The sequence below is a fragment of the Clarias gariepinus genome, chromosome 15, assembly GCF_024256425.1.
Source record: "Clarias gariepinus isolate MV-2021 ecotype Netherlands chromosome 15, CGAR_prim_01v2, whole genome shotgun sequence".
Classification (NCBI taxonomy): Eukaryota; Metazoa; Chordata; class Actinopteri; order Siluriformes; family Clariidae; genus Clarias; species Clarias gariepinus.
In genome coordinates this window covers 21,215,517-21,228,751 of record NC_071114.1, presented here as the reverse complement: position 1 = coordinate 21,228,751, position 13,235 = coordinate 21,215,517, and the positions used below count along the sequence as shown (strand labels likewise).

The window sequence follows — 13,235 nt, the reverse complement described above, 5'->3', positions numbered from 1 at the left end:
TTTTAGATGTGAAGCAGAAAGTACAAAAATGGCTCTGGTGTACTGAGAAAACATTATATCTTGGTGGTATCCAAGCACTAGTGAAAAACTGAGATAAGTGCATTCCTCTAGCAGGAGAAAAGAAATAAAGGGAGCCTTCTACCCTCATAAGTATGTTCTGTTATTCTACCCAATCAAAAGTCCCAATTTGAATTGAACACACCTCATACTTTGCCCATTGACGGTCCATGAAAGAAACCGCTGCGAGGACAGTTGTTGCAGTTGCACACCAAATGCTTTTAAATGAATTTTCTAAAGTGACTGTAGGAAATCCATTTGAAAGCATTTGGCCGTTTCAGTTCAATAACTTTTCAATTCAGGGTGATAATAAGTGAAGGCTCTGATTTGCCTAGACTTTGCATCTGTAAAAATGTGTTGAAACTTAATAAACCCCATAAAATCTGCTAATGATCTGATTTCCTGACTGAGTCTGCTGATATGAGCATCTTTCAAATAAGTGCAAAATGCAGGGTGGCAACAGTTGGATTAATTGGCATTTGCAGTGGAAGCCTGAAAAATCCTTCAGAAATTCATTGCATGTAAAAATTAATGCGACCAAAGGGTAGGTATTAATTCAACTTAAATAGCATAACCAATTTTAAAGTAATAAAAAGTTTATCAAAAGTGTGCCTTATTATTATATTTTATATATATTTTAAAAATATTACTTATTATTACATGCTGCTGTAATGAAAAGGACTATCTTCTGCTCATCCAAGGACTCAGATTTTCAATATACCCGTACTCACCCTTTTAACATACCTAGTGCTGTTTGATCTACTTGAGGATTAATACATTTTTTAGGCTGGTTTCTGGTTCAGTGTTTTCCCTTTTAAATCCTTTTCCTTTAGTTTTTTCTTGTCACTTCTGATGAGGATTTCTATTAAGTGCTTTGTAATATTTGTACTATATACCTAAATAATATATTATAGCTATAATTTCATGTACAATTAGGGAATGAAGTCAGATTCCGGTCTAGTTGAAATTTGCTGGACATTGCTAACAACATTAAAGAGGAGCCTATGAAAAGGTTTTCATTCACTAACCTCTCCTTTTTAACCTCTACCCTGCCTCATTTATTCGCTGTTTTACTAGACAATCAGTTACAGCTTTTCGTTCACACTCTGGGAACCTGTTTGGGGTCAGAACTTGCCCCAGCTATCAAAAAAAAAATTCTTAGCTCTAACTACACATCCACTAAGGTCACTAAGGTTATCCATCTCGCCATCCTACATTGTGAATCTTGGTGATTCAGTCAGTACATTTAAATTTGTCTTTTAAAAAGAACTATTTGTCCAATACTGCTTACAGATCTTTGAATGTTGGACAGTAACTTGTTTATCTGACTCTGTTGTTTACGGTTCTGTTTCAGGACTTGCTTGGTAAAGACATTCTAGAGTTTTGTCATCCTGAGGATCAGAGCCACCTAAGGGAGAGTTTCCAACAGGTATAGCTGATGCATTTTTATTGTTTTGTAGCCCTGTGACTATAGACATGTTGCATTTAATAGAACCTACTAATTAAAATACATGGTGATGCACTTGAAAGAGGCCCAGAATATTCCATGGTAACTCTCACTAGGATGAAGCAAACTGAACAAAACAACGTACAATGTGCTCCTCAATATATAGAGCTGTGAACACGCCGGGATGCCCGTGAGTCAGGCCGGTAAAGGTAGGCGCCAGGCAGACATCATGCCGTTTAATGCCGTACCCCTCCACTCAGTCACTCGACTTCTCATCTGGATGGTGGTGTACAGTAATGAGCAGCGCGTCTTCATAGTGCAAACTTATTGGGTCACTAGATTCTTTTAAGATATGTCAGAGTGAATTTAGGATGAAATATGGTGTTTCTGACGTACCTTTTTAAGAGTGTTATTCAGAGGATGGTACGGAAACTAGAAACGACGGGAACGTTAATCGTGACTTCTCATGGCAGAGGAACATGAAATATGCGCTGCATCGAAATGTCTCTGGCAGAAAACAGAGATCACTTCTAGCATTGCATGTAATGCAATCAGTTATTATTAATATTAGCTTCATCACAGTTATTGCAGAATATTTAGGGCCTCTTTGCAGTGTATCACCCTGTAGTAGCAGGTAAGTGTATTATTATGAAACAATGCAGTTAGTTAAAATACTCAATTACTTCCAGAGGCAATAAAGAAAAGTTGCACAAAGTTTGGACCAGCCGTCTTGATCTGATTGCTTGTTCATTTGCCTGTCATCTGTTGTTCGAGACGTTTTGCAGGAACAAGTAAAAATAAGCATGCTCACACGGAGTTTAATTCCATTTTCTTTGCATATCACTTTTAATAATCGAATAAAATACAAAGCAGCTTTAAAGAAACCCAGATGGAGATCATCGATAAACATAACTATTCCCTACCCCTACTGTCTATAATGTATAAAACAGATAAACAAACATTAATATAATAATTTACACTGTAAAAACACTGTTTATTATTTGAATACAGATTATTAAGGCTGTTATAGTCTTCTGTTAGATAACTACTGAATTTATAACTGTATCCTATTTCCATAGACACAACCTAATGTTACTTTAAGATATGGGTTATGGGATGCAGATCCTACTAAAGCTAGGAAACAGTTCATAGTCGTCACACTTTCTGTGGATGCAGATTAGTATTTTTCTTCTCCCCAATATAGACTTTGATCCCAGTAATGTCTTTCGACCCCAGTAATGTTTGACGGTGCACCATGATTAGAATAATTTACAGTGTAAGGATCTAATAAATGTCAGCTTCTGCTGTGTTGTTCTTTGCAAATTTGTAAACAAGTAGAAAACTAATGTTGACTTGCATGGTTATCATATCGTGATTCATAGCATGCACCCTCTACGCTCGGGTAGACCCTGATCCTGCAGAATTCATGCAGTTCTGCTATCAAGCATCCACTTTAATTTAAGTCATGTTGAGAAACCTTCAAAGTGACAGTCAGTGTATGATCTGATATCTCTCTCCTCTGGAGTGTGTCAGCTCTTGGTGGATTCAGATTTGCTGCATTTGTCTATTTGATGTTTTGAAGTACACGAAAAGCCGAGAGGAGGCAAACAGCAGTAGTTTCACCTCTTATCAAGATGTGGCTCGGGGACATTAAAGCTCAGGAGGGAAAAGCCAAATGTGGCATGAGTGTGAGAACGAGTAATCATGATTAAAGACTCTGGCCCTTTCTCTTTCTCTTTGTGTCTCCTTCATTAGCTTTATTCCATTCTTTTTCTCTTACTCTCTAGTTAAAGCTAATTAAATCCATTGCGGTTTCTCACATACTCAGCTTGTTTCCCTGGTTTGACCGCATTTTTGGCTCCAGCTTTTGGCTTTTCTATTACTGTGATACTTTGTGGGTGTTTTTACAGTGATTCCACCTCCTAAGCCTTGTGTTCTGTCAGAACTGTGTTCCCACTGAGGTCATTTTCTTTGGAACTTTGCAGGAAGCCCTGCCAGGTCATAGCTTGATGGAAAAATACAGTTTATTTTCAGACACCATGGCCAGCAAAGGGACTGCAAAATGGTTCGCAGTGCCACACAATAGGTAGATTTTAAAAAGCATTGAAAAAACAATTTATTTTCAAATCTTATTCTTGCTTCAGTGGATAACATTTACTACAGTATATACAGTAAATGCATAACAAAGAACTTCCGCTGTAATCATAATGACTATTCTGCACCCATCTCATGAGTCTAAATCATAATTTTCTCATATTTATGCAATTAGCATCATTTGCCTTTAGAGCATTGGTTCCCTTTTGGGACAGGTTCCTTTCACGGTTTTTCCACATGTTGCATATACAAAAGAGAAATCAACATGTGGTCTCCAAAATCCCCTATTATATACCGAACAGCATAAATTATAATGCTGACTAAAACAGTAGAGAATAACAAGAGATAAAGCCAGAAAATATTTCCCATGTTAGCGGACAACTCAAAACTCTCAGGGAAAAGCTGAAAATAAACTGCAATTTTCTCAATTTTATATAAAATATGGCTCGTGAAGCGACAAATTATATTGATTGGCTTTCTCAGTCTGGTCACATAATGCAAGCTTTTTCATGTCACCTGTTGTCTACACTAAATTATCAGCTTGAATTAGAGACAAATAATCAGTCTAGCAGACATCCATATTTTATTTCATTTATTAATTTATTAATTTATTCATTTATTGCTAAATAAAAATAATACCAAGTGAGTGGCTACTGGTGTTTAACATTAAAAGGATATTACCAGGATTGCCAGTAATGGGCCTCATTTATCAAGCTGGATACGATTTATTTGGACATTTTCATGTGAACGTTAACAAGAAAATTCATATCTTGAAAATGAAGAATCATGAAATTAAAATCATGAAAATTAATTAAAAAAAGATTTGTATTCTTTTCGTGATATAATTTAAACAAATAAGTTCATGAATAATACTTTTTATGGAATGTACAGTTATGTGCAAAAGTCTTGAGCCACCCCTCATTTCTTTATATTTTGCTTCTAAAGAGTTAGACTTTCTTGTATTTTTAATGTAATGTTACAATTTCCCAACTATATTGGTGATGTTGAATGCTGAGTGGTTGGAACAGACGAGAGGGGAAATGAGGTTGCCGGTGAGGTTGTTACATAAACAACCACTTTTTTACTTGTATATTTAGGCATGGTTGCTGTAAAGCATTTGTTCTGATTTATTTAATTTAATCTACATAATTGAATTGAATTGAATTTTGATATATTTAAATGTTTGGCTAGTGTAAGTATTTTAATGATTAGAATATTTTCACTAATTTATTTTTCATTTTTGTATATACTTTGTTTCAAGCTGTTTAATCTTTAATTCACTGCAGACCTTCGAAAATACTTAATGGTTTCCACTTTAAGCACTGGCCATAACTCATTGCGTTTCTGGGAGAGAATGTTACAGATCTATAAAGTTTGACCCTCATTTATAGTTACACCAGAATTTTCCTTCTTGATTGATAAACACTACTGAAGTTTGTTTGTCAGGCCATTCATCAAGTTCTCTCCACTTCACGTTTCATTATCATTTATGCATACATTTAATGCAGCTTCTTTAAAATCAACATAAGCAGCATGTTTGCGGCAGCAGCGACCACAGAGAGTTGTGGAACCATTTGTTTCTTTTTTCCTGGTTTTTCCCTTCTTAGCATATTTGCTTGATTTAAAAAGACCTCAATGGCCAACATGAAAAATGTCACACGATAGCTGTTTGAAAAAATTGCAAAGACAGCACACTTGTACAAAAACCACATTCTTACACTCACTGCCCTTCACAATCACATCTCCGTCTGCATGAGGTCCAGAGATTTAGTGTGTGCTTCCATCTACAGTATAAAACCAACTTCTAAATGAGCTGTCTGTTAAAGACCTTATCAGAAGCCATAACAGAAAAGATTGTGTTTTTCTTGGCATCCCAAAATCTCTCATAATCTATGCCAACCATTTTCCCTGCACTTGGACAGAAGTGAAGTTGGAAACTCCTCAGAGTTTTTGTGCTTCTCACAGCTCATTTCAGATACAGAAAAGAACCAAGTGGCCATTATTTCTTTTCCCAACGGTGTCGAACACTTCCTGTTGACGGCCTGTTTTACTTTTGGCTGCCCCCTTTTTCTGGTTTTCCACTGCCTTTATTTTAGCTGGTAAAGCCAGATTGGGGACGGTCTTATTTCAGGTTGATATTACAGACAGAAATTGCATAGTTGGTTTTAAGTTGAGATTGGTGGTTGAAAACTTAGGAACCCCAATGGCCAAGTTAGTTCCATTGCGACCTGGGTAAGCTAGTGAAAAGGTGAGTGAGTTAAGTTTTTGCAGTCAAATGAAAGTCAAATGCTGGACACACTATAGTTTCAGGGTATTTGTGCATTTGTCATTTTGAATAATATAACGTCATGTGTTTACATGTCCCCTGGGACACCAAAATACCACACTACCACTCAGAAAAGAAATATACCATCCTAATTGCTGTAACTAAATAGACATTATATGTTGTCCCCTTGAACCTGCCCATAAATGGCTCCAATGTGTTTTTTCAGTTTTTTTCCAGGTGTAATATGCTTTTGTTTTTCGCCAGCCTATTTTCTGTACAAGCATGTATTGCACTGACTGATGACTTAAGCTTAACATAATGATTTTCTTTAATCTGATCTAGTGTGACAGGTAATAATCTTAAAAGACTGCTGAAAGAACACAGTGTAATACAAGCTTAATTAGACAATGATGAGAATAATAATGTGGGGCACATAAGAAATGGGATTAGAGGTATAAGTGTTGGAGCTAGAGCAAGTGAAGAGAAAATGGGATGACTTGAAATGGGTTTTAATGGCTAAGAGTTATAGAAAAGCTAGTGTGCAAACAGGAAGTAAACATTTGTGGGAAATAAAAAACCTTTGGTCTATTGATCAGTAATAAAAAGTCTTTAAATGGACTTTCAAGTGGATGCTTTTGATGGGAACATCTGATAGGACATTTCCTCCCCCAAGGTTCTTTGCACTGTTTTTGTATGGATTTGAAAAATGGCTTAGTGAGTTCATCTTTAAATGTAGGCCAATGTTCAAGTCCAAAAATACAACATTTAGTTCAGCAAATAAGACCCTAAGGCTGATTCCAGTGCACAGCCTGTGCTTTTATACTTGTTTATGTCTATAATGTTGCAAAATCAGACCGCAACTGTTAAAGTCAACTGCATCTGTTAAATGGATTGATGGGTACTTTTTTGCTGCTTGGTCAGTTATTAAATTAAAATGCTTGTTCTTGTTTACGGTGTCAGCAACTGTGCAACAATAAATCACTGACTCCATTCTTGATAAATGGCTTGTGATGGCTGTAGGGTACATTCATTATCACTGTAATAAATAACAACCAGAAATTGAGGGGTTTTGCACATTGTGACTTTTTAAGACTTCATATGTTTTCATACTAAGTCTTGTTTTTCTCTATACATCTTAATTTTGGTAAGAGTTAGGGTTAGAGGCTATAGTCGTAAATTGTAGAGCCCGAGCAGTTAATGTCTTTCTTAAGCCATTTGCTATTTCAGAACTTTATTACAGTTAAAGCAAAATTTTATTGATTACTTTTCCTGAACATCCTTGTCGTTTTGTTGATAACAAAATATTCATTTAAAGCATATTTCCTTACCTGTTATTTATAGATATTCCCATTTTTGTTGAAGTTGATTGTATCTGCAGTTTTTATAGCTTATAGTGCATTTTAGTTTATAGTCCATATAGGCCACAGCGCATTACATGCAAGCACAGCGTCATGTCCCTGATTAATATAAATCGTTTCACCTTGATTTACAGTACTGGTTACACAGCTTAATTCTCAGAATGTTCTGAACAAATTAAATAAATAAAATACTACTTTTCATTAATGAATAATTAATGATAGATGGATAGATGAATTTTTGGATAGATTAATTTTTAGGATAATGAAATATGTGAAGTATAATAAAAAAAAGGTATGTAAATCTTTTGGAATTATGGTTTTCTGAATTAATTTGTCATAAAATGGAATCTGATTGTGGGACATGTGTATGGCTCTCTTTAAATCATTCTATAACATCTCTATTGGGTTGAAAGTCTGGGTTCTGACTATAATCCAAAAGGCAGATTTAGTTTTTCTTGAACCCATTCTGCTGTTCTAGGTCTTTGTCCTGTTGCATCACCCAACTTCTACAAAGATTTAGCTGACGTACAGACATTCTCATATTATCCTGAAGAATTTTTGATACGCTTGGGAAATCATCTTCCCCTGTAATGCTGCATGATGTTTCCAAATAGCTTAATCTTAGTTTTATCAGTACATAAAACATCATAATACAGCAGTGGAGTGTAAATGTGCATGATTGCAAACTTCAGTTGTGCAGCAATGTTCTTTTTAGTAGAGACATCCTACTTGGTCAATTTTTCACGTACTATAGACTCATAAACAAATATGTTATCCAGTTCCTTTAAATGCCTTTAAATCTTTAGCTGTCACTCAGGATTGGTCTTATCTTTATCTTATTGATGAGTCTTTGTTGTGCTCTTCTGGTTATTTTGTCTGGGTGCCCACTTTTTGGTAGAGTATCCACAGTTTCTCCATTTGCCTGTAGACATTGACATCACTTTGTAACCCTTAACAGTTTTATGTAAATAATCAATTCTTGATCATAGATCCTCTGAAAGCTGTTTTTTGCAAGGCATGACACACATAAGAGTATTCTTCTTGTGTGGAGCGACTTTAAAAAAATCTGTCAAAGTAGCTCTCGTCCACACCTCAAAACTCATTTTCTTAACAAGAAAATCCATTACTTCATTAACTCAAGTATTTACATACTTTTTCCACTAGGTTTTTATGGGTGTTTTCTATAAAGACATGAAAGATCAAATGTTTTTTGATGGAGATGGAAATTAGATCACATTTTATGACAAATTAATGCAGAAAACCATGAAATTCCAAAAGGTTCACATATTTTTTCTTGCCACTGTGCCTCTATTGAGGGTATTGTGCATTGCAGTGGCACATGCAAGTGTAAAAGCGTCTGAAAAAGTTTTTTTTTGTCAGTATATAACTAATACATGTTAGTCATTGCGTTCCAGAGTTTTTAGTCACTTTACATCTGCAAATCACTCTTGGTAATGGCACACAATTGCTCTTCATTAAAAAATATGGTCATGTGTCCATTGTGCCCTATTTATTTTTGAACCCTATGGATCACAGATTTGGACTTTTGGTGTTCATTAGTTGCATAATTAATTAAATTTTGATTTCTATGATGCAACTTGTAACACTTTTGTGTACACCATTGTTATACATTGATTTAGTCCTTATTTCGGTTGCATAGTTAATTTACCACTCTAAAAATGTTAGCTAACAATTTAATTAGAGTAGGTAGAGTAGAGCAGGTTATTGTGTGTCCCACGCACACAATTTATTAAATTCCCACATGCGGGAAAATTCACAGAGTTGATATCCTTTTCAATGAAACTAATCAAGGCAGCACCGTGTTTTGCCACGGTCGTATTAGTAGCCTTTATGACTTTTACTGCCACATTGCAGGTGTACAGGTGTTTAGTAATGACGTGGCTGAAAAGAGTATCCTCTTACTTACTCACTAGACCTCACGTGGGAATATACCCTTGATGGGGAGGAGCCTTTTTTGTGACGAGGAGGGGTACAGTTATGTACCTTTTAGTACTCTGTAATTTTGTTCATTGTGTGTGTTTTTTGTTTATCTTTGTTTTTTAGTTCCCTAGTTACCTGTTTGTACCTTGACTTATCTGGAGTATTAATTGGTTTTACCCTTTGGCTGACTTTCTAGTCATCATAGATATCCTTATTTTAACGCTGCCAGTTAACTGACCCATTCTCTGAATTATGGTGATGAAAGGTGATTAGGGCCGCTTGGGCTGTGGCAGTTCAGTGGTTAAGGTCTTGTGCTGTGACCACAAGGTTATGAGTTTAAACCTCAAGAAGCCAGTGTTGAGCTTTTCATTTTGAACTTGTTTGGTGTTCAGAGTGGATTCTCCCACAGTCCAGCTGCTACCACATGAATAAATATAAATGTACTGAATAACCCCATATAAAGAGTTTTTGCAAATGTGTTTTACTGATTCTGGCTCTAGAACATGCCCTTTAACTTCTTCCAAACTCCTTTAGGAGTTAAGACTGTCTGGTTCAAAATCTGCTTCAAGTGCTTTAAGCAAAGACAGTTTGATAATTTTTAAAAGAACCTTCTGAGGCTCTGAAAATGATCAGAGTCACTTATTTTAGTCATTAGTGGAGAAATAGTTTTATAATCAGAAAAACCATTCCACCTTTGGCCAAGAATAACATGCGGTATGCACTATTTGTGCATGGTGTTTTTTCCCTTCTTGGAGTCATTGGATTTGTTAAAGCAAGGAATTCCTCGAGATGCAAATGAGCTTTGTTTTGACAAAGAAAGGCTTTGTTGTACCCTTGGAAATGAAAAAAAAAAAAAAACAATTTTTCATCATCTTTTTTCCTTTATTTATAGCAATAGGAAACATAAGCTGCTTTGACTGAACTTTGAGGTCTCATCATGGAAAGAATGCAGACATTAAATAATGCTGTGGGGTTACTAAGATCAAGTCTTGGCTCAGTGCCCTCTAGTTTCTATGTGTTTTTTTTCCGGGTTATGGTAAAAGTATCTGCATATGGTGAAAGATAGTGCATTGAGTTTATGAACCTTAGTGTGTTTATTTGATTGTCAGTGAAGAAGGTGTGGCACCTTTACCTGTGCCAATGAAGTGGAGATATGTGGTCTTTGGAATCTCTTAGCACAGGGAACGCTCGCCCGTTCCTGTGAAGGAGACATTGCCTTTGCATATGCCATTTCCAGTAATAGATGTGTATCCTCAGTCAATTCCTTAGGTGTCTTAAATGGACTGGATGAGCTGTACCCAGTCTTTTGCATTTGCCACTGTATTGGATAATGCTACCTGTCCTGCAAGTAGAGAAAATCCATGGTATCATGGCATTAGCATCAAAACAATTGCTGGGTCAGGATATTAACTGCTTGCATTATAAGATTGTAAATTTTGTTAAAGGTTAGATTCTTAAGGCAAGCCAATTTACTAACAACAATCACAGATGAGATCAAATTCTTGTAGCCAGTCATAGTGCAAAAGGCAGGATTTGTTGGAAATTTCTTTCTACATGTTACCATGTACCTGTCTGGTCCGATTACACGGAAAAGCCATTGTAACACAAATTGCTGAAAGAGGTCAATGCTGGCCACAATAAAAAAGCATCAGAATATCTAGTGCACCTTAGCCTGCCAAGTCCCATACACGGAGTTCAAGGTTGTTGATCCGGCTTTCAAATTTCCCAGGTCTCAAGCCGATAAAGCATCCATGGAATGCACCGGACAAACCAATGCATAAAGACCCCACCCTGCAAACCACAGCACCCAAAGGCATTCCCCGGCAGCATAAGCCTAATATTACCTAATGCCTAATATTGGGCCATTTAAAATTTTGCATTTTAATGTTATGGCTGATTATATATATTGATGCCAAAGTCCAATGCTGTCAAGTGTAGTTTTGAAAAACTTGGCAATCAGTCTAAATGTAAGCTGACCCTTTAATTCATAGTTATCGATGCATTATGGCTTTATCTCTGTTATAAAGCACGTACATGTATACATTTAATATATATAAAATATGCATTGCATTGTGTCATAGGAGATCACTTCATGCCGCTCTAAATCTTTAAGTCACATAATAGAGTACATGTTTTCATTTAGCTGCCTTAACTGTATCCTTTGCTTAAAAGTAAAAAAGGAATGATATTGATGAATAGCTCTGTATTAAAAGTGTTTCAAGTATTTGTGTATTTTGTATCCCATTGACACGACCAGAACACAAACATATGTGTTATAGAGTGTCGATCATCAGGTCTTTCAAACACACACTTATCACATGCTTTCTTTTATTTCTGTGACGTTACATAAAATAAAAAGTACATGAAGATTCGATTCTTTTAGTGTTAGGATTTTAGTTAATTGCTCAGAGATCTGGTAATTTTGTCATATTTAAAAGGAAAAATAAGAGCATGGTTCTCTGGATCATGTTGGACTGTTAAGCAGATATTTAGATGTGTTCTATAAACTATTAAGTGGTAATTCTAGCTATTATAGAAAATGTATGTATTTTTCTAGACTTTTCAGTGTCTCATAGAATTTCACAGCTAATGCATGTTTTAAGATATGTTTTTTTCTTTCTTTCTTTTTTTTTTTGAACCCCACAGGTCGTGAAACTGAAAGGTCAGGTTTTATCGGTCATGTACCGTTTCCGGATGAAGAATCGCGAATGGATGCTGATCAGAACAAGCAGCTTCACCTTCCAAAATCCATACTCGGATGAAATTGAGTACATCATCTGCACCAACACAAATGTCAAGTACGTGTCTTTTCTTTCTTTCCTTTTTCAGAAAGCCACGTTCATGTCCATGGTGTGGAACAGTGAAGGCTTTTATTTGGTTCGGACAGTTTGACAGGTGGTGTCACTCACATGTGCTTGATTGTGGAACAAATTGTGGGTCTTGGTCCTCTTCCAAATGGACTATGGATTTTGTTGCTGATGGTCCAGACAGAAAGGTTTAATTGTTTACTGAATGTAGGCAACCCCAGGAAGAAGGCGACTAGAAAGATATTATTTTTGAACAGCATTTGTGGAGTTATCATCACTAGTTCTGGATATATTCTCATTTTTTACAGTTGATAAACTAGTGATTAATGTAGTAAGGTTGTCCCAAACATGACGTCTGTCAGTGGTACCCAGTGAGACTGATACCTTTTGAAGCTCCTAATAAGACAGCTGTCAGAAGAAAATGTTCCCTAGTGCCTTCTTTAGCAATTGGCATGAAAATGTCATAAGATTGCCACTTCTGTTTCCCTTTTTTTTTATTATTTGTTTTTAAATCTTTTCTCCTTTAAGATTTCCTAAATGAAATTCTCTCTCTCTGCTGTCAACAACTTAAGTACACAAGATTGTGAGCCAGATTCCAGAAGTTTGTTTTCCTTCCATGGTGCCTTACATTGAAACTAAATCTGCACGGCTTCTCCCAAGCTAAATAACACAGGCTGTTTTGAACAGTGAGTTCATCCAGACATCCTCGTCCTCCATAACGGACATTTAGGGGGAGCTTTCCGTAATCTGTGCCAGTAGTCTGGAGTTTGCAGAAAAACAGTACAGTGCGTGCTTCAGAGTGGAAGCCCTTGCAGAATGTCAGGTACTATTTAGTTCAAATCGACTTATGTGGGCGAGATAAACACCCCCCCCCCCCTCATATTTCTTCACGCTGGGTCATGTTTGCTTTGGTCCCTCTGCCGTGCATTTCTCTGTCAGTAAAATAAATCTTGCTCTGACCCACTTACCTGTCTCTCTCTTCCGTCATACCCTGGAAAGTATGTCAAATAATTAAATCATGACATATTTTAAGGCAAAACATGTGACATGCGGGCTGTTTGGGAGGGAAAAACTGACGTGACGATTTGACCACTCACCCACTTCCTTTGCTGTATTGTGGTTAGTGAGTCTGTGGAAATGGTTTTAACTGGCTGAAAATGGGCAGTTGAAAAGCAGAATAATATTCCTTTTTTTTCTTCTTTTTTTTTGTGAGTGAGTCTGTGCCCAGTATAGTCTTCTCTTCTAGTTTGTTCTAACCTGATGTT

The 13,235-nt window shown here is 36.3% G+C and overlaps 1 protein-coding gene across 7 annotated transcripts in view; it reads left to right on the top strand.

The window, feature by feature from the left end:
• The window catches only part of arnt2 (aryl-hydrocarbon receptor nuclear translocator 2), a 129,242-nt gene that overhangs the window by 63,317 nt on the left and 52,690 nt on the right, over positions 1-13,235 (top strand). For all 7 annotated transcript variants that reach the window (XM_053513081.1, XM_053513080.1, XM_053513077.1 and 4 more), the window contains 2 exons: positions 1,412-1,486; positions 11,810-11,961. In XM_053513081.1, coding sequence (XP_053369056.1) covers positions 1,412-1,486; positions 11,810-11,961 — 227 coding nt within the window. The remainder of the gene's footprint in view (positions 1-1,411; positions 1,487-11,809; positions 11,962-13,235) is intronic.